At 31.0% G+C, this 19,953-nt stretch overlaps 3 protein-coding genes across 6 annotated transcripts; 2 read left to right on the top strand and 1 right to left on the bottom strand.

Annotated features, from left to right (window-relative positions):
- The first annotated feature begins 1,297 nt into the window (after positions 1-1,297).
- LOC110646040 (E3 ubiquitin-protein ligase AIRP2) lies at positions 1,298-3,667 on the top strand. Its single transcript, XM_058128915.1, has 5 exons — positions 1,298-1,671; positions 2,202-2,364; positions 2,507-2,573; positions 2,684-2,918; positions 3,036-3,667. The coding sequence occupies exons 1-5, from the start codon at positions 1,586-1,588 to the stop codon at positions 3,241-3,243; spliced, it is 759 nt and encodes a 252-aa protein (XP_057984898.1). The 5' UTR covers positions 1,298-1,585; the 3' UTR covers positions 3,244-3,667.
- Positions 3,668-11,160: 7,493 nt separating this feature from the next.
- On the top strand, positions 11,161-15,220 carry LOC110646035 (two-component response regulator ARR11). The gene is made up of 5 exons (XM_021799333.2): positions 11,161-11,519; positions 12,957-13,109; positions 13,230-13,616; positions 13,801-13,877; positions 14,007-15,220. Exons 1-5 carry the CDS (start codon positions 11,390-11,392, stop codon positions 15,027-15,029), a joined length of 1,770 nt encoding a protein of 589 aa, XP_021655025.2. The 5' UTR covers positions 11,161-11,389; the 3' UTR covers positions 15,030-15,220.
- A 429-nt stretch (positions 15,221-15,649) lies between these two features.
- Positions 15,650-19,380, bottom strand: LOC110646039 (protein WVD2-like 7). 4 transcript variants are annotated; one of them, XM_021799339.2, is made up of 8 exons: positions 19,002-19,380; positions 17,768-18,358; positions 17,377-17,694; positions 17,198-17,250; positions 17,043-17,117; positions 16,600-16,702; positions 16,440-16,511; positions 15,650-16,351 (listed from the first exon to the last, which is right to left on the bottom strand). In XM_021799339.2, the coding sequence occupies exons 1-8, from the start codon at positions 19,068-19,070 to the stop codon at positions 16,133-16,135; spliced, it is 1,500 nt and encodes a 499-aa protein (XP_021655031.2). In that variant the 5' UTR covers positions 19,071-19,380; the 3' UTR covers positions 15,650-16,132. The 4 variants fall into 4 exon arrangements, with proteins under 4 accessions (XP_021655031.2, XP_021655033.2, XP_021655034.2 ...); XM_021799341.2 differs by having other exon boundaries at positions 16,452-16,511; XM_021799342.2 differs by having other exon boundaries at positions 15,650-16,348; positions 16,452-16,511.
- Positions 19,381-19,953: the final 573 nt, after the last annotated feature.

The raw sequence follows: 19,953 nt of genomic DNA, 5'->3' as shown, positions 1-19,953 counted from the left end.
TATGTCATATATATTATTAAAAATTTTAAATATCTTTATCAAATTTTTATTAAATCAAACTGATTAACTCCATCTATTTTTTTTCTTTAATTATATTTTGTGAAATTGAGAGGAGCAAAATCAGAATTACTTTTACTGTTTATCTGGCACAGTGGTCCAGATGAGGAGACTTTTGCCAACCTAGCCTTAAAATTTCAAAAAGATGATTTATATTGGGCCCCAGAACTCTTGCCTTTTGGACAGCTTCCATTACCAATAGAAAACCTGCTGGATTGCCAATTGGACCCACATTACTATTGGGTCCATGAAAACCCAAAACCTAATGAGAAGCCAGATTTGGGCTTGGGTTCATGCACACAAAACTGCATTTTTTTTCTCCTACATCACTCTTTTTCTTTTTCTTTTTCATTTTATTTTATATTTTATTAAAATTATAATATTTAAATATATAAAAATAAATTATTTTTTAATAATAAATAATAATATATTAGTATATGAGGTGAGTCACTGAATTTCAAATTGAGGAGAAAGTCATCCCGTTTTCATCCTATATAAATCAGAATCGGAGCAGAATAAAAAAATTGATCAAATGCAGGACGAGTAGAAAATTTTTGCCATCTCTACTGAGGGGACGGATTAGGAACAGTCCCTCTGGAGCCTTCACCAGACAGGTGCGAACAAGGAAACTTTAACTGTTTATGAAAACAAGTTCTTGCGAATATTGACACGATATGATTTCTGCTCAATAATTAATTTAGTAATTTATGCAGTTGCTTTTTCTCAATAATTAAGATTAGCTGCATATGGAGCAGGAGTCTTTTTTCTAAATCATTACTCTATCCTTTCCTTTCCCTATCAATTATCAGTCACTAAAGACTAAAGAGACATTGTCACCTTTCGTTTGTTGGTAACCCATCGTAGTTTCACTGTATCAGTGTGTAATTTTTTATTTTTTTTTATTTTTTAAGCTCGCTTCAAATTTAAATTTATAATTTCATAATTAAAAATTGATTTATTTTTAATTTCTAATATCAACTCATTCATATTAATTAATACTCTTTACCACCTTAATTCCATCGGCTTTAATGTATTTTAACCTGAATTAAAAAAAAAATCTTGCTCATTGGATGAATAATAAAATATCATTAAAAATTGTCCAAACTGAATGTCCCAAGTTTTGGGTTAAGGAATCATGGTATAATTAGAGTACCAATGAATAAATATTAAGCAAAAGGAAGAAAAGTCAGACAAGGAATTATGGAAATAATTGGCAAAGATGAGCGGTTCAGGAAATAATGAAGGCAAGGTAAGAAAGATAAGATGCATTAGACAGACAAGGCATCCCTTTCTTTTCTTCAAGCGTGAGAAGTTTGAACCCTAAGCAACCTTGCACTTCTCTCTCTCTCTCTCTCTTCTTCTCTTTTTTAAAGGTCCCCATCTAATCTTTTATCTCCGAACATTCCCTCAACTGACTAAAAACCACTCTCCTCAAAAGCTACCCCTTTTCATCATTCTCTCTCTGTTCTCTCTTTTTTGAGTTCTTTTGTCTCTAATTTTCTTATCAAGACTCCAAAGGAGGGAACAAATGTGGCAAAAACAGCCTAATAAATCATCTTCCTTCAGAGAATCTCTCAAAGCTCTTGAAGCTGATATACAACATGCCAATAGCCTGTAAGTTTGTGTTATTTTTATCCATTTATTACTTTATTTGTTTACTTCTTGGCATAATATTCCCCTCAACTTAAACTCTGTGGAACGCATAATCATTTTGGTATTTTATAGGAGCAATTCTGTCCTTTCCTGGGTTTTTGTTCTAGGTCCCATTTCATTTGTGGTAGGTGCGCTAGAATTTGTCATCAACAATGGTAAAGTTGGTGAATTTTGAATTTGGGAAATTGTGGTTGTTAGAAATTAAAATAATAAAAGATAAAAGTCGGTGATTTTGAAAATTGAATTTGGGTTTATGAATGTGTAGGTGACTTTGGCATATGGTTTCTTAATGGATTTGTTGTTAGAAATGCTATTATTGGAAATGGGATATGCTCATTATACTTCCAATTCTGGTCATTGAATTGGTTAACTCGTAAAGTTGCATGCTTTGATAATTTAAGTATGTATAATTATAATGCCTTTTTTTGCTGAATGAATGTTAACTGGTAAATGTTCATTTCTGAATTGGGGTGTTTGGGTGGGTTTTGCAGGGCAGCAGCTCTTCCAGGAGATTATGGTGGGGATCGTGTACATATGAGATTATCATATAGCTCCCTTGCCCCTTTCATCCTGTTTTTGGTTGAATGGATGGACTATAGTTGCACAGATGCCCTCCCTAATTATTTAGGCCTTCTCCACATCCTTGTGTACAAGGTGATTGTGTTCTGTTGCAGCTTATTATTACCTTTTCTCTTGTTGACACAGATTTTTGTGATGTTTTAACTGTTGAATTGCAGTTTTTAGCTCCTTTTTGCCTTCTTAAAAACTCAAAAGAAGCTCTTCATACTTTATCCAGGTTTATGTTGATGGAATGCCAACATTGTCCTCTAAAGAAAGGAAGGCCACACTAAGGGAATTTTATGGTCTGCTCCTCATGGACTTCTTAACAACTTGCTGTGCTACATTTCTTCTTCTCTTTTCTTTTCTCAATATTTTTGACATTTGAATGCTTTTAATTGAAATATTCTTGCAGCTATTATATACCCTTCTCTTAGGCTGCTTGAGGGAGAGTTCATTGAATTGGAAGATAAACCTAGGAGAAGCGGAGGCACTGAAGTTTTGAGCAGACACAGAGTTGAAGAAAAGAGGAAGCAATCTGAAAATGAATTTGAGGGAGATTATGAATGTGGGATTTGCATGGAAGATAGTGCAAAGATGGTATTGCCTAACTGTGGGCACTCCTTGTGTAACAGCTGCTTCCACGACTGGTACCTCCTATTCCCATTTCTGCCATTTGCTTTTAATATATTGCTTTCATATTAGCATTTAAGTGAACATCGGCTGCTGATATGTATTTCTGTCATAATGTACTTCCATTTTTACAGGAATGCGAGATCTCAATCCTGTCCTTTTTGTCGTGGCAGCCTTAAGAGAGTGAACTCTAGAGATTTATGGGTTGTCATTAATAATAGTGATACAATTGACACATTGACCCTTGCAAGAGAGAACCTGAGGCGTTTCTACCTTTACATTGAGCAACTGCCTCTTTTAATGCCTGAGACTCATGCTGTTGTGTTTGATTACATGATCTGACTTGCAGATAAAGAACGTAATAAACCATAGCTATGGCCAGCTGCACATTGTATATAGAGTATATGGTGAGGAAAGCTTCGATCCCATCCACTACAGCTGGTTGAGAAGATACTGGGAGTTAGCTGTATATAATTAACTAACTGGTGGTTACATTTGGATGAAATTCAAACCAGTTGATTAACAGGTGACTTTGGAAGTTCATGAAACTGCGAAAAATTAAGCAAAAGATTAAGCACCAACAAGTGGCAAGGATAGATGTAAATAAAAATACTAGAAAGAAAGGTATGCTTGGCATTCAACTCAGCTTTTTGGAACCTGGGTGTTGGAATGGAAGTAGCTAGAAATTTGCTTGTGTAATTTGGATTCTGCTTCCTCATAGGTTGTATGAAAATCTTATGAATCAAATCTATTTTCCTTTTTTTTTAATATTATGACACTTGCCTTCCTGAATTTCATCAAGAAATTGCTGATATCATTAAAAGGCTTAGCTATGGCTCTTCTTTTCTTCAAATGATGAAACAATAAATGGAATTTTATTGTAACATAAGTGAAACTCCTTATGGCTGGTTTGGGTGGTAGGCATAACTCAGAACTCTTTATATCTGATTTTTCCCCCTTTTTGACATTTCTGAGGTAGTTGACATTCTAAGAAAGTGACTAATTAAAACTCAAGACTGTAGCTTTCAAGAATGGCATAGAGATTATTTGGTTTTAGCTCATGGATGAAGAAAAGGCATATAGTTTAAGAGAAAGAGACTATTGTCCATTATTTATGGCTGTTTTCCATGTAGGCTTCATATGACAGCCTTTGTGATGTATTGTGATGTTAAAGTAGTAAATAATTTTGTCATGTCTAGAGAAGAATGAGAGTGGTAAACTATTTTACTTACTATGATTTATTGTGATTGAAAGTGATTTTACTTGGATATAATTGTGTTAATGTGTTGTGAGAGGGTTTCGAGTTTATAGATGCATTTTTTAATGGATTTTAATAGTGGAAGATGACATGCCAGTAGGCGTAGCCCGAATGAGAGGGTGAACCATACGATCAAATATTTTTGTTGTAATTATTTACTTTATTTGTTTGTGATTTTAGCATCTGTGCCTTCTAAGATTTGTTGTGTGTTTATCTTGCAATGAGCACTTAATAATCTCCTTAATTGCAAGCAAAAGACTATGCTTTGCTATTAATCTTGGTCGTTTAACTTCACTGTATCTTTAAGGATAGAATCCTGTAGGTGTAATGGGATTATATGGCTTGATTCTGTGCACCATAAACACTTTAGAAAAGGAAAGCGCAGGAGTTAACAAAAATGAAAAAGCAAGAGGCAGCAGAAAGAAGAATCATGATGGGATTAGGCAAAATCTCAAGTACTTCTGAATCAGGAAACAAGAATGCTTAATGCTTGTACTGTGTGAAGAAGCCAAGTTCTGAAGTTGATTGGCTTCAAATATAATCTGTCATCTTTGTTAGCTTTGCTAATAATAAAAAGGAAAAACAATAAGAGCAAGATGAGTGAAAGGGGGAAATTTTTTTTTTCCTGTAGAATCATTTTTAGCAGCTTTTATCAGAAGACTTGAACACGAAATCTAACAGTCTTAAAAATGACTCTAATATCATCGAATTAAAGTTGGCTGGTTTTTTACACAGCATGCTTGAGACAAAACTTAGTAGAAACTTGTTGATTTCCCATAATTCATGTCCCCATCAATGGTGATGAGGGGAAAAAAAAGAGTGAGAAATCAAAAGAATAAGCAGCCGAAGACAATCATAGAATAAGCAGCTGAAGACAATCATGAATGTATTTCTTAGTGATTAAGAAGAAACTTCCTCCACCCACGTTAACGATTAAATATGCACTTAAATCTTTATGTTTTAAAAAGAAAAAAAATTGATGATCTCAATACTTTTTCGGATTTTTAAACTCAATTAAATTTGAATTTGAGTTTTTTTAAAATCTTAAATAATAAATGGTAGCAAAATGTTTAGCTTAAAATTATGAGATATTAAAAGATTATATAATTTATATGTGGAAAACTGTGAACTTAAAATAGTTCATAAAAGGAATTTAATTTTGATATGTAAAAATTGATTTGAGGATATTTTTAATCATAAATATTTAAAAGATTATGAAATTTAAAACAAATAAATTATTTAATAATTATTTAATATTTAAAAAAGCTTATTTTATTAAAAATAATTATTTGTTTTTTAAAATAATTTTTTATTGAGAAAATTACTATTTAGTTTTTATATTGTAACGAAATTGACTACTTAGCCTATGTATTTTGAAAAATATATTATGTAGCCCTTATATTTTAATTTCGTTAAGCTCTTTAATTCTTTCGTCAAATTTTTTATTAATTAATAATAGTCAAATTATTATTTAATTCCTTATATTCGTGAAACTAATTAATTAGCTTTTATATTTTGAAAAATACTAGTCAGTGGTAGATCTAGAAATTTTTTTTTGCTGAGTCAATATATAAAATTTAAATAATAAAATATTATTGAATAATTTAATTAAAACTGATTCATCAACTAATTACACACATAATCATATTATTTTGCCTTGATAAAATTCAATATTTAAAAAGTTATAATAGAATTTTAAAAGCAAAAAAAAATTTTGAATGCATAACATGCTTATTTGTCTTAAATAATTTTAAATTTCATCAAAATGAGGGTTCAATAAATTAATAATTAAATTTATAAGAGGTCAAAATATACAAATATATATAAATACAAAGAGTATTTAACAGAAAAGAGGCGTCAATTGACCTCTCTTTTCATGTATTAGATCTGCCATGCATTTAATCTCTTTATTTTTGTAAAATTAGTTAGTTGATTTATATATTTAAAAAAAATATTGTGAAAACATTTTCTTGTATGAAAATAAAAATTTTGATGTGCTAAGACAAAATATGAATTTTTATTTTTTTAAAAATTGTTCAAATATTTTCATTCAATTCTATGAGTTTTTTTGTTATTTTCTATATTGAGAAATAATTTTTCTATATTATCATGTTAATTACTTATATCATTTGAATCCATATCATAAGGTGTGACGAAATTTTTACGCTGGTTGTCACCTACCATAACCCTCCTCCTTTATTCGGGCTTGGGACCGGCTAAGCGCAAACTACTTAGGCGGAGTAGTTAAGGTGGATGAGTGGCCATGCTAGACTAGATAAAGTCCGTAATGAGAGTATTAGAGAAAAGGTAGGAGTGGTGCCAATTGAAGATAAGTTGAGAGAAGGGAGATTGAGGTGGTTTTGTCATGTGAAGAGTAGAAATACGGAGGCTCTAGTTAGACAAGTAGAACATATTAAATTAGAGGATAGAAAAAAAAAAAGGTAGGCCTAAATTAACTTAGAGGAGAGTAGTACAATATGACCTAGAAGCATTACACATTTCTGAGGATTTAACCCAAAATCGTTTAGAGTGGAGAAAGCGAATCCATATAACCAACCCCAAATTTTTGAGATAAAAGCCTAGTTGAGTTGAGTTGAGTATCATGTTAATTACTTAGAGATTTAGGGGAAATATTTAACTTTTTTATACAAATAACTTGTACCATTATCTATCTAAAGATGAAAAATAAAGATATAATAAAGAGAAGAAGAGAAAGGAAAAACATGCGAAAGAAGAAATAAAAAGTACAAAATCATGATAATTTTGGTGTAGAAAAAAATTGAAAGGATTAAAGAGTTAATGAAATGAAATTACATATAATAATTAATGTGTTTTTTAAAATATAGTGATCAATTAATTAGTTTTTATTAAAATAAAGAAACTAAATATTAATTTGATGACATCAAAATCTTTGGCTAACAGAAAAATTAAAGTATTTTTAAAATAAAAAATTAAATAATTAATTTTAATAAAATACAGAATTAAATAATAATTTTTCTTCTTTATTTTAAAAATTTAAATGAGTACGCGTCAACAACCTCATTAAGGAATTAAAGTAAATTTTTTTTAATATTAACGGCTGTAATAATTTAATTTACACGAAATTTAAATGTTTAATCAACGCCTGCCTAGCCCGCGCAGGAGTGCGAAGCCCATACATTTGTATAAAATTAAAACTGTCACGAGAGCTCCTTTGAATATCTCAAAGGCCCAGCACCTCTAAATTAAAATTTATATAAAAGAAAGAAAAATAATCTTATAAGATTACTCCCATCCGTGAGATGAATCTCTTTTTCTTTATGAATTAGAATTTGATTTTATTAAAAAAATATTTAAAAATTATTTACAAAAGTTAATTTTAATATACATAAATTAATAAAAAATTATCTTTACTGTAAATTAAAAAAATTTTCCATCAATGTTGATGACACATTTTATCTCATCATTCTCATCAAGAAAACTATTGTATAATGTCCAATTAACACTCATCACTTATAGCAATGAAGAATTTGCTAAAATGATGCAATAATAATAATAATAAATTGTCACTAAATTTTATTCATATTAGACACCTCCATCAACTAGGCCAAAACTAAATTTTATTCATGTTAGACACCTCCATCAACTGGCCCAAAACCTAGACCTTGACACATTCTTGGGACAAATTCATCATTGTGGATAAAATGTATCGAATTTAATTATATTTTAAAAGTTAATTTAAAAAAAAGAAATTTATCAAATTTTATATGTAACACAATTACAATTCAATGTGGGATAACGTATTCTCCTCATATCTAAATATGAAAATGTAAAATGTAAAATTTATAGGCAATCACATGTATAGGTAGTATAATATTATAGTAGAATAAGTTCTGATATCACGTAGAAAAAATAAATCTTTTTAAATTCATTCTAAAAACTAACTTAAAGGAATGAGATTTGCTTAATCATTGAATTGCATTTTATTCAACACTATCTCGGCGATTACAAGAAATTAAATACTCAAAATAAATAAAAAAAAAAGGTGAAGATCAAGTACCGAGGCAGAACAAAAGAGAGCATCAAGAAGAGCTACTATATATTCTTTGTAATTGATTATTAATTAAATTAATAAAAAGCAGCATCCCACTTAAGAGAAGTTGCATGGAGTTCATCATTCCAATTTGTTAATCACCAATCATGCTTATCCTCTCTTTGTAAAATAATTCTCTTTAACATAAAGTTGTTGTTAGTGGGCATTTCCTTTTAGAGCCATTGTGTTTATTTTTGAATCCTTTCCTTACCCCACTCTCTAAAAGGATGCCTTCAAACCTCTCTCTTATGAAACCTCAATCAATAATATCAAATCATCAACTAATTACAGCCTCAATAATTAGTAAACTAATTACAATCATATTATTACACTAATATGTTTTAATGATACGGAAGATTATAACCACTAATAAGTATTTGAGATAAAATGTTTAATTTAGTCCTTATACTTATTAAGAAAGTTCAATTTAATTCATTTTTAATTTTTTATTTAAATTAGTATTGAAATTTCAATTTAAACTCAATTTAACCTAAAAATTAAAATTTATGAACTAAATTTCTTAATATAAATAAAAAAAAAGAAATTCAATTTTTTAATTTTGAAATTAAATTTCTTAATTTAATCTCAAAAATGAAAAAAGCTTAATTTCTTAATTTTATTGATTTTTAGGTTAAATTAAACTTAAATTGAAAATTTTAAATTAAATAAAATTAAAAATTAAAAATAAACTAAATTAAAAAAAAAGAATGAAAAAAAATAAATGATGCAATTGAGATTATAATCTCGATATTATATGAGAATGAATTTAATAATTATTATATTAAAGGTTTACATTTACATTGACACATTAATTATATATAATTTAATAATGATTTTAATATAAATTTTAATATAAATATTTAATTTAATTATTATAAAATATTTTTATTTTATATAAAGTGGAGCTCATAATACATTTCTTTTAAAATCAATGGTATTTATTTATGAAGATGCCACCTTGTCAATAACAACATAATTGTGGCAGATGGCACTATAGTGATCTCACATCTGTCTTTTGGTTGCCATTGCCTCTACGCATATTATTTTAACTAGCTTTTATATTACGTGATGCATTAAAAACGACACGAAAAGATTTATTATCAATATTCTTCCAATTATTTTTTTAATTTTCATTTAATTTAAATTAAAATTTCATAATTTAAAAGATTAGTTCAATACCACATAAAAAGATTACTCCAATATTCAAAGATAAAAGCAAAAATAAATCAGTAAAAAATTAAAATTTTCCTAATTATTATATTTATACAATAATAATTAAGTCTTAATATCAAAAATTCAACTATATAAATTATTTTTTATTATTCAATTACATTAGACATTAAGTCTATATTAATATCTAAAACTTATAAGTTTATATCATAATGATTCATATTAAAAGAAATAATTAAAATTTATTTAATATTATTATTAAAATTACCATTTAGTCAAAGCATATTAAAAATTAATTTAAAATTAATTTTAATTATAATAATATTTAAATAATAAAATAATTATTTTAAATAATATTTCTATTAAAAAAATAATTTTAACTTCATAATTTTAATATCAAACAAGCACTAATTGTTTTTTTTTTTTTTTTTTTCTGGTTGCCAAACTATCATGACCCTCTTGTTTTACTTGGACTTGTCATCTTTTGCTAGATTCAGAAAACTAGGGTTAATAATTTTATTTATAATAAAAAAATTATATAAAAAAGGTCATGAAATAAATAAGTGACAAATGTAAATTAAATTAAGTATTTAGCCCTTTTAGTGAAGAGAAAGAGCAAGAAGTCACTTTTATTAAAAGCTAAAAAGTTAATGTCCTTTCATGGTAAGCATTACTTTGCAATTCATTATTTCATTACTATGAAAAGCATACCATTTAAACCCAAATAGTTCTTCAAGATTAAAGGGTGAGAAGCACATCCCAATAAAATTCAGACAGCAAATCAAAGATTTCCCTCCCACTAAGGGCAGATGAGATGTTTTGTCAGTTAGTACTTGGAGCTTTGTGTTTGGAGGATTTTATGGAGCCAAACACTTGTCCATAGGAAGAGAATTTGAGACTTTCCACGGGTCTTTAAATGGGTTGCTGTTAAGCTAAAATATTAATTAAAAATTCTTTTTAATATATTTTAGGATTAATTGTAAAAAAAAAATATAAAATTTATTATTTTTATTATTAAATTTTATAGTTTATATAATTATTAATTAAATTTTTATATTTAATTGATATTTTAAATTAATTTAATTAAATTATTAATATATTTTAATAAATAAAAAATTATAAATTAAATTTTATTATATTTTTTATAATTTAACTCTATAAATTATTAATTAATTTATTATTTCTATAATATTATTTACTAACCTCCATCAATTTTTATTTTATTTTATTATTAATTCTCTTAAATTTTATAACTTTCTTTTTAAAAATATCTTTTACAATGCAGTAAATATGTCAATAACACCTTCTTCTCTCAATCATTTTAAGTATCAAATCATTAGAAAAAAAAATTATTTCTTTAATAAATTATTTATTAATATTAATTATCAATAAATTTATAAAATATAATTTTTAATTAAAATAATTAAAATAAAAATTATTATAATTATTATCAAGCATCATTTATTGATAATCGTATTAATTTAAAAAATTAATTAAAAATAAAAATTTAATCGATAATTATATAAATTTTAATTATAAAAATTAAAAAATTTTATAATTTTTTATAATTAACCTTATATTTTAATTATTAAAGATTAGTAATAAAAATAATATTTTGAAAAATTTTTAATTTTTTATTCTTAGAAAGGCAAGCTGGAATTATTTTTAAAATTAATTTCATAATTATAAAATTTTGATTTGAAATATTAATCATAATTAATTGCTTAAAAAAAACCCGAAAGGGCCGCAGCCACAGCAATATTCGTTTGCGCTTTATTTCTTTCGTTCTTTTGCATTTTTCTTTCACTTTCTCGCTCTTTCTTCTCAAAAGCCCAAACAAACAAATTAAAAAACCGCACACTCTTCTCATTTTAAGACCCTTTCTCTGTCTCCCTCTGTCTGTCTTTCTCTTTCTCTCCTTCCTTCTGTATCTCACTTGAAAGCGCACTTTCCGTCTTTGTTTCTTGATTCTTGAATCTCTACCGGCCATGATGGACAATGGTTTCTCTTCCCCTCGAAAGGATGCTTTTCCTGTTGGTCTTCGTGTTCTTGTTGTCGATGACGATCCCACCTGGTTGAAAATTCTTGAAAAGATGCTCAGGAAGTGCTCTTACGAAGGTTAATTCGCTCAACCTCTGTTTCTTGTTGGTTAACACTCAATCAAGCTTGCTTCTTCTCACTGACACTGTTGATTATGAACTGGGTTTCTTTTTCTTTGGTGGTATCTAATTATTAACGTGTCTTTTCCATTTTGTTGTTCTGCTACATGGGTGCTTTGGTATAGCTTGTTTTTCCTGTTGAAAATTATATTTGAAGTTCGAAATTTATGATTTCTATCTCACTAAGAATGCTGTATTTCTTGTTTAAGCGTGAAGTTCGAAATTTACTGGCTGCAATTTTTTTTTTTAAACTTTTTCGGTTATCTCCCATTTTCTGATATAGAGAGATGGATGAATCAGACTACAAGTTGTAATCATGCACTCTTGCAAGCGTTTGAAGATAACTTTTCTGAAAGGTCCAAGTGCTCAATTAGGAAAGCTCAAGTACCATAAAATGTTGTCTCATGGAAATTTTCAAGTTCATGACATGAAATTTTTTATCATCAGATGTGTTGTGCTAGTCTATGAAGTTCCTTCTTTTTTGGTTTGGTAGTTGGCTAGGTTAATAAGCAGAAATTGTTTGTCATGAGCTGGGTCTTGTCTCATTATAAGGTTCATTCAAGTTCTTCACCAAGCAACAGAATTGAATTGAAAGGATAATCACAAGAGAAGTTCTTAAAATTTAAAAATTTTTTAATTGAGTTTTCCTAATTCAATAAACGGACCTTTTGAAATGCATCAACCAAGTTCTAATTGCATGAAGTTGTCTCGCATGGCGTTTTAATTCGGACGACATGTGTTTGGTTCTCATCCTATTTGAACTCTATTGATGATTTTAAAAAAGCTCAACTACTCAGTTGGGGAACAAAATCTTGGAATCAATAAAAATTCATTCAAAATTCAAGTACTCCCCATGTAATTATTTCTCAACTTAATTGTAGATTTGAGGCTCACTTGTTTGATGAAATTGAGTCAACTATATTAATTTGATTCCTGGGCTTGGGAACTACTAAGTATTATAAATGATGGATGTTGAGGCTTTGGTTTTACCCAACTGGAACATTTCGTTAACTTTCAAGATTAGCACATAGTTTTGGTAGGGGTCACTACAATCAGTTTCTTAGCAAGTCTTTCCTGAGAAAAATCAGCTACATAAAGGGTTTACATTTTAGAGGTATCTGTCATGCCGTTTTAACAATGCAACCTAGAAAAAAGAGTAAAAGAAAAAGAAAATAAATTAATAATAGAGGTGATGTGAGGACTGAGGAATGATAAAGCATTTTAGTGAGCCAGTTGAATATGTATTAGTAATAGTTAGCATTTTAGTTGATGGGACTTTTGGATTCTTGATACAGATTACTTCATGTAACTCTGCGGACACTTGAATTCTAACCCACATTACCATAACATTTAAGTTTTTGACATTTTCCTATTGTATTGATTTTGTGTTGTTCAGTGACCACTTGTGGTTTAGCAAGAGACGCTCTGCACTTGCTTCGTGAGAGGAAAGATGGATATGACATTGTGATCAGTGATGTCAACATGCCAGACATGGATGGTTTTAAACTTCTAGAACATGTTGGACTCGAGATGGATCTTCCTGTTATTAGTAAGTTCTTTTCCATTAACAAGTGGACTTTCATCTTGAATGCCAAAATTTTTTCATATTTTTGTATCTTATATCTACTGGAAGAATGCTTCTGACAAATGTATTCATGTCACCTCACAGTGATGTCTGTTGATGGAGAAACCAGTCAGGTTATGAAAGGCGTTCAGCATGGAGCCTGTGATTATCTTCTCAAGCCAATACGAATGAAAGAACTTCGAAATATATGGCAGCATGTATTAAGAAAGAAGATAAATGAGGTAAGAGACATTGAAATTCTTGAAGGAATGGAAAGTATCCAAATGGCTAGAAATGGATTAGATCAGTCCAATGATGGTCACTTGCTTTGTGGAGAAGATCTGACTTCAGTCAAGAAAAGAAAAGATGTTGAAAGCAAGCATGATGACAAAGATCCTGGTGACAATTCTTCCACAAAGAAAGCCAGAGTAGTTTGGTCGGTAGACCTTCATCAGAAATTTGTAGAAGCTGTAAATCAGATAGGATTTGATAGTAAGTATCAGTTACATCTTTGATCACAAAATTTAGTCACTGGATCATGATCATGAATTGTGGATCTTCATATGTTTGACAAAAATTTGTTGACGTATATTTGTCATTTATGTGATTTCAATGATATGGCCTACATCTTTATCATGCTTCCATGGAGCCATGACATGTAATCTCTGTTTGGCAGAAGTTGGTCCAAAGAAAATCCTTGACTTGATGAATGTGCCATGGTTGACAAGGGAAAATGTTGCAAGCCACTTGCAGGTATTCCTTGATAATGAAAAAAAAGGCCTCACATCCTTGTTTAATGTTAAACAGTATGAATTCTTGATGAAGTTTCTTGATTCATGTACATTATGAATTCTCAGAGGGAAGGTTTTTCCCTTAATGCAGAAATACCGCCTCTATTTGAGTAGATTGCAGAAGGAAAATGACACAAAAATTTCTGTTGGTGGGATAAAGCATTCAGACTCACCTTTGGGAGATTCTGCTAATAGTTTTGGTACTCAGAACTCAATCAACATCCAACAGAATGATGTTTCAAGCCGCAGCTGTGGATTTTCAGGTAATAGTTTACTTGTCCAGAATGTGGAGCCTAGAAGCCATGACAATGATCGAAAGGGAATTGTTTCAAAGATTGTTGCAGAACCCAAAAGAGCTTTAACTGTTGAAGTTCCTGATCCGCATAAGCCGAGGAGCTCACAAATGGAATTTGGTCATTCTTTAACATCTTCGGCATCAGAAGTAAACTATGCAGAATATGATTCAAACTTCCCAACAAAGTTTTCATGGTGGGAAATTCCACAAAGTCGACTGAAGCAAGAACAGAAGCCACTCCATTTAGATGATGGTTTTAGCCACCTGACATGGCCTGGTAAACAACAGCACATCCAAGTTGATTATCCACAGCCAGCTCCACCCATTATTTCTGGATCTTCTGTAACTGGAAGAGGCATGGGTGGCTCTGTTAAAATTAAACCTTTGTACGATGAGTGCAGGAAGAATGGTAGCCAAGTAAGTTCAACAGAGAGCACAATCGAAGCTAGCCACGTTCAAACCAAGACCTATAAGGTGAATCATCAAACTTTTGAGCCCATTTCCACCAACACATCAAGCCTGAAAAATCAGGCTTCCAATCTGAGATGCATATCAGACTTGGAATCAGCGCAAAAGAATATAAATTGGGGCATGTCACCTTTTGCAACATTGGATGATGATTTTCAAGTCCGTTGGGTTCAAGGTGATTGTTATGCTATGAATCTTGGACTCGAAAATATCGATTTTCCAGAGTACTTTGATCGGGGGCTCCTTGCTGATGTTCCAACACACCTGTATGATGCAGTGAGTTTTGACTACCAGAATCTCTATGATCCAACAGAATGTTCTCTAATAGAGCAAGGTTTGTTTATAGCATAACCTTGCTCTACCACCTCCCATGGAATTTCATCATTTCTTGTTTAAAATATATGAACAATATATAGGATGAAGGTTTGAAACTCCTCAACATTATTTCCATGACAGTCGATGGTCTTGGATGTTGAAACATGTATAATCGGGATGATGACAAAAATTTAGCATAATAAGCTTGCTTCTTCAAGTTTCTCTAACATGCGACTTTCATTACTAGTGTATAATGTATGTATAATGTAAGATTAAAGGGGGCATGCATATGGATGCATGTGGCAGCCATTGCCATTATTCCTTGGAACTTTTGCAAGTGAAGGCCATTGCCACTGGAAGCAAAATATATCATCTCCTTGCAAATATTATTCTAAATTTTTAGTTGAAAGGCATTGCAATTAGGATTTGTTTGGCATTACTATTAGTGTCTTGAAAAAAAAAAAAAATCCTTAAATATATTAGTTAAAAATATTAAAATTTTATTTAAAGTTAAAATTGATATATTTTAGTCATTAAATTTTTAATTTACTATTAATTGCATCGAGATCTGCTTACCTGATTGATTTTAACTTTGAAATGTGACTTTGGTGTAATATACAAGACAAGAACAAAATCAAGGGAAGAAAAGCATCGAGTACAAAACAGAAACATCTGTTAGCTCTTCCTTCCTATGTCACAAATAATTCATTCGAGGACTCGGACTTTGTATACAAGTATATCAGTATTTGTCTCAAAGACCTTGGTTAAATTATGTAACAAATACTATTGGAAAGCTAACCATTCACAATTGCAATAAAGCACAAAACTTTTTACTTGCAGTCATGTAATAATTATGCCAACTTTGATACAAAAGTAATACATGCAACTATCTTCCCAAAACTGCTCTCCTTTTTACGTGCAGATAGAAGGACAACTATGAAATTTTGCTAGATGTTGAAAGCAGCCCTCAAAAAGACCATTCTCTTTCCAGTAATATTCCCCTAATCTGAATCCCACTGCCATCGCAGGATTATTTTTCTTCTCTGTAGTGTGTAATTACAAAAGAAAATCTGCAATGGTTCAATCAATTCAACAGAAAATCTGTGGATGCTTCCTTGAAACACCCTTTCTATGGAAGCTCAACGCTGGATATTCGGAGAAGCATTCTCATGTGCTTTCTTCTTTTTAGGCAAAGTGACTGAACGAGTAGTACTTTGATTAACCTTTGGTACAATACGCTTGGAGCTTTCAGCATTGACTGAAGGCCTCCGAGGAACCTGAAAGTTTGTTTCCTGGACCATATTGGAAGAGGGTTTTCTTCCAAGTTTTGGAGATCGAGGTCGTGTCAATGGAATCTGCTATACATGATAGATCAAAAATTAAAATGCATGCAGAGGTAACTACCACAAAAACATTGGCACCACGACAAGGTTATAATAAAAGAACCTTAGATTTTACTTGCAAATGTGTTTTCTCCGCTTCCTTTGCATTGTTTTTCTCTTCGAGCTTCTGAAAGAACTGGCATAGCAAATGAAAACAACATATCAACAAAACTACAGTGAACTTACAAGGAGTCAATGAAAAGAGCTATAGTTTTTAATCTTGCCTCTTTACGTTTTGCAGCTCTTTCTTCACTCCTAAAGCTAAAAGGAGAGGATATAATAGGAGATCGTGCTTTGCTTCCACTTGCAGTTGAAGATTTTGCACGGCTGCCATATAATCAGTTTAGGATAATTTAGATCATGCAATATATGGTGCATTTCTGTTTCAGTTGCTAAATTATGCAAGCTCCATAAGGAAAGTGATATGGAAAATGAATGCATAAAAAGCTGATGAGGTAGGCAGTAAATTCATGGCTTCAAAGTTAACTTCTATACTTTCAAGGTATATGCATAATATGACATCAGGGAACACATAATAAATATAGCAACAAGTTCCTGAGAAATGGTTCAGAAATGAGCTCATGCTTATTGCTTGATTAATTAAGGTAAGCATTTAAGGTCTATACAAATATGATCTATCTTGAAATTTAGGTAGCACAGTTCTTACTCCCCAGAGAGGGCCTGCAATATCCCGCTCGCTATTGCTCCTCCAGAAACTGATTTATTGAATAGTGAACGAGTTCTGTAAGAATAAAATCTTAAATATCAGTGAAAGGGACAATTGCAAAGGGCCAACTGCAGGGGTTTGTAGGGGGAAAGTACCTTCTATCCTCTGACTGGAGATTTATCGAAGGAAGAAGCTTTGATATCGATTTCTACAGTTTGGAAATATAACTCATCATGGTGTGTAACAGATATTTTTCAAAGAATAACACTCAGGTAATGTGTGCATGTGCACTGACATAAGGCAACTGAGAGCATTACATAAAGAAAGGAAATACCCTTGTTGGATTTTGTGTAGCAGTAGAGCTCTCTTTCAACATTCTGACAGAACTTTGGTTGGTTTCTCCAGAGCTAGGAGCCAAATTGATTGACATGTGGACAGATTTTGGAGTTAATCTCCTTTTATCGATGGAGTCTACCACAGATTTTTTGCTGTTTGGATTGACATTTGTTCCACCTTTCAGTTTTGTGGAACTGGCCTGTTTAGTAGAAGACTTTGGGAGTTTGGAAGCTCTGCTGTGACTTGATGATTTTGATGATGAATTCATTTGTCTTTTATTACTTGGCAAAGCCACATTCTCCTTCTCGGTAGCTTCCTGATTGAAATGCTTATAAAACAGAATTAATGGGATATATGAAAAAAATACAAGGTACGAAGTGACAATTTACCTTGTTGGGAATTTTCTCTTCTGGTGTGGCAGCAATCTTGTTGCAGTCCTCAGCACTATCAAGCTGCTTTGAATTTTCCACCTGAATAAGGTTCTCCCCCTCAACCTTTTCTTCTATTACCTCTTCAGCTCTTTCCACTGATGCATTTTGTAAATTATCATTTTCACCATTTGGATAACATGCATTTGCATCAGCAGAATGAGCTAGTTCAAGGACACCTTTTTCCGGTTGTATATTGACTACAACATCACTAGTTGCCTCAGCCAACACTGAATCCATAGGACAGTCATTGTGAGTTTCTTCTGCAGCTTCCACTTCAGGAACATTATTAGCTGCAATTTCTACTTGAGGTGCATTACAAACCTCAGCATTTGCTTGCTCAAGCAAGGCTGCTGCTTTCATGGCAGCTCTCTTCTTGTAATGAGCTTCGAAATAAGCTCTCTTCTGAGCAACAGAACCTGGCTTGGAAAACTGCTCAACTTCTTCTAAGTAGCGGTTGTGAGAGAAGGTTGACCACTTTTCCCAAGCTAAAGATTCTGACATAAATCTCCCAAACGAGATAGATTCTGTTAGGGCTCTAAGAGGGTCACCCTGTAATCCAACAAGTTTCCCAGGTTGCATTAGTGCTGTTCTTTAATGTTATTGAAATCCAAAAAAACAATAAACACAAAACTGCAGGAAATTCCAGAGTTTTGCATTTTCTTGATTAGAAGCTCAACATGTTCATCCTTGATACTATAATAAAATAAAGTTGCTTAAGCTATCATAGAGATATTTAACCCAAGAAAAATAAACTCAAAAGAATTTAAATAAAGAAAAGAAAGGCAATCATAAATATCAATCCAAATATGTACCAGAAAATGGCAATCATCAAAATTAGTCGGAATAATTCAGAGTATGAAACAGAACAGAAGGCACCAACAAGCAACATTAAAGCAAATAAAAGAAACAGCTTAAAATAACTTCTTTTATTAGGGGTGTCAAAGCATTCAGCATAATCAAGAACTTGATTCTTTAATAGCCCTTTGTCCAAGATTCCTCCATTTCAACCACAACCCCTCTACATTTTCCAAGATTCATCAATAGCCAAATAAGGAATAGAGGTAAAATAGCAAGAATTCAACCCAAGCCCACGAAAGATTGCTAAACAACAAGAAATACCCATTAATTAAACATAAAATAAAATGACAGCTATCATAACATAATCTATAGGAAGAAAGTTTCACTCACTAACCTCTTTGGCTTCACGGGAAGCATTAGATGGATGAGAAAATGATCTCATAAGACAAGTTGGTTCACCCATCTCACTCTTCCGTATATCAAATCCTTCTCTTATCAAAACCCTTGTTTTTTTTTTATTTCTCTCCTTTAGTTTGATACTGCTGGTTATAGTTTTGCTTATTCTATATATGTTTATCAAACCCTCTAGTCTCTCTTATGGAAAACCTCTTCAAGGGCTCTCGTTATACTCTTTCATTCATTTAATAAGTTCAATCTTGGACTCATAACTCAATGGGTCCTTTACATGTCCAGGCAAGAAAGAGAGAGAGAGAGAGAGGAACTGGGATTTGCAGAGAAAGAAAGAAGTTTAGTGTGTGGGTATTTTTGTATCCCTTTAAAGTGCAGCTTTTTATTTATATTTTTGGTTGTGTGGTGTATATACTCATAATTCACTCTTTGGACACTGATTTTTCTGTTGTGTCTGAACCAGTTTATTATTATTATTATTATTATTATTATTATTATTATTATTCTGCAAAATTATGGACAGGAGGACGAGAGGATGAATCTGAAATTCCTGAAATTTGTGGTGGGACGCCATGTGGGCAAAGCTTGTAACGTCTAGTTTCTGTTTCTTGATTTGGTTAAATACATAAAATTTAGGTGGAGAGAATCTGCAAAGACTTATTAGTATTAGCATGATTTTGGTTTGCTCCACCATTTATTTGAATTTGAAACGAGCAAAGTAGACAAACCCAGTCTTGTAATAGCGATTTAGCAACGGCTTTTGTCTGCAATTATTGATGACATATACATGAGTCAAGCAGACATTAATCTAGTGATAGAATTAATCTATTAATCAAATTTGTATTGAAAATTATTAATATTAAATAAAAATGTGTAATATTATATGAAAAATTGCACTCATTAGAAAAAAAAATTATAAATTTAATACTCACTAAATT

Source organism: Hevea brasiliensis, chromosome 10 (assembly GCF_030052815.1).
Source record: "Hevea brasiliensis isolate MT/VB/25A 57/8 chromosome 10, ASM3005281v1, whole genome shotgun sequence".
Taxonomy (NCBI): Eukaryota; Viridiplantae; Streptophyta; class Magnoliopsida; order Malpighiales; family Euphorbiaceae; genus Hevea; species Hevea brasiliensis.
This window is presented reverse-complemented; position numbering and strand designations above follow the sequence as displayed.

Bases quoted from the DNA above. Each gene is read 5' to 3' on its own strand.
- LOC110646040 (XM_058128915.1), top strand. From the start codon at position 1,586: ATGTGGCAAAAACAGCCTAATAAATCATCTTCCTTCAGAGAATCTCTC. The intron at 2,574-2,683 runs GTCTGCTCCTCA...ATATTCTTGCAG, and splicing joins CACACTAAGGGAATTTTATG to CTATTATATACCCTTCTCTT. The intron at 2,919-3,035 runs GTACCTCCTATT...CCATTTTTACAG, and splicing joins AACAGCTGCTTCCACGACTG to GAATGCGAGATCTCAATCCT.
- LOC110646035 (XM_021799333.2), top strand. From the start codon at position 11,390: ATGATGGACAATGGTTTCTCTTCCCCTCGAAAGGATGCTTTTCCTGTT. The intron at 11,520-12,956 runs GTTAATTCGCTC...TGTGTTGTTCAG, and splicing joins CAGGAAGTGCTCTTACGAAG to TGACCACTTGTGGTTTAGCA. The intron at 13,878-14,006 runs GTATTCCTTGAT...CCCTTAATGCAG, and splicing joins ATGTTGCAAGCCACTTGCAG to AAATACCGCCTCTATTTGAG.
- LOC110646039 (XM_021799339.2), bottom strand. From the start codon at position 19,070: ATGGGTGAACCAACTTGTCTTATGAGATCATTTTCTCATCCATCTAAT. The intron at 17,695-17,767 runs GTAAATTGTCAC...CATTTCAATCAG, and splicing joins AAGAGAAAATTCCCAACAAG to GAAGCTACCGAGAAGGAGAA. The intron at 17,251-17,376 runs GTATTTCCTTTC...TCCAAACTGTAG, and splicing joins CTACACAAAATCCAACAAGG to AAATCGATATCAAAGCTTCT.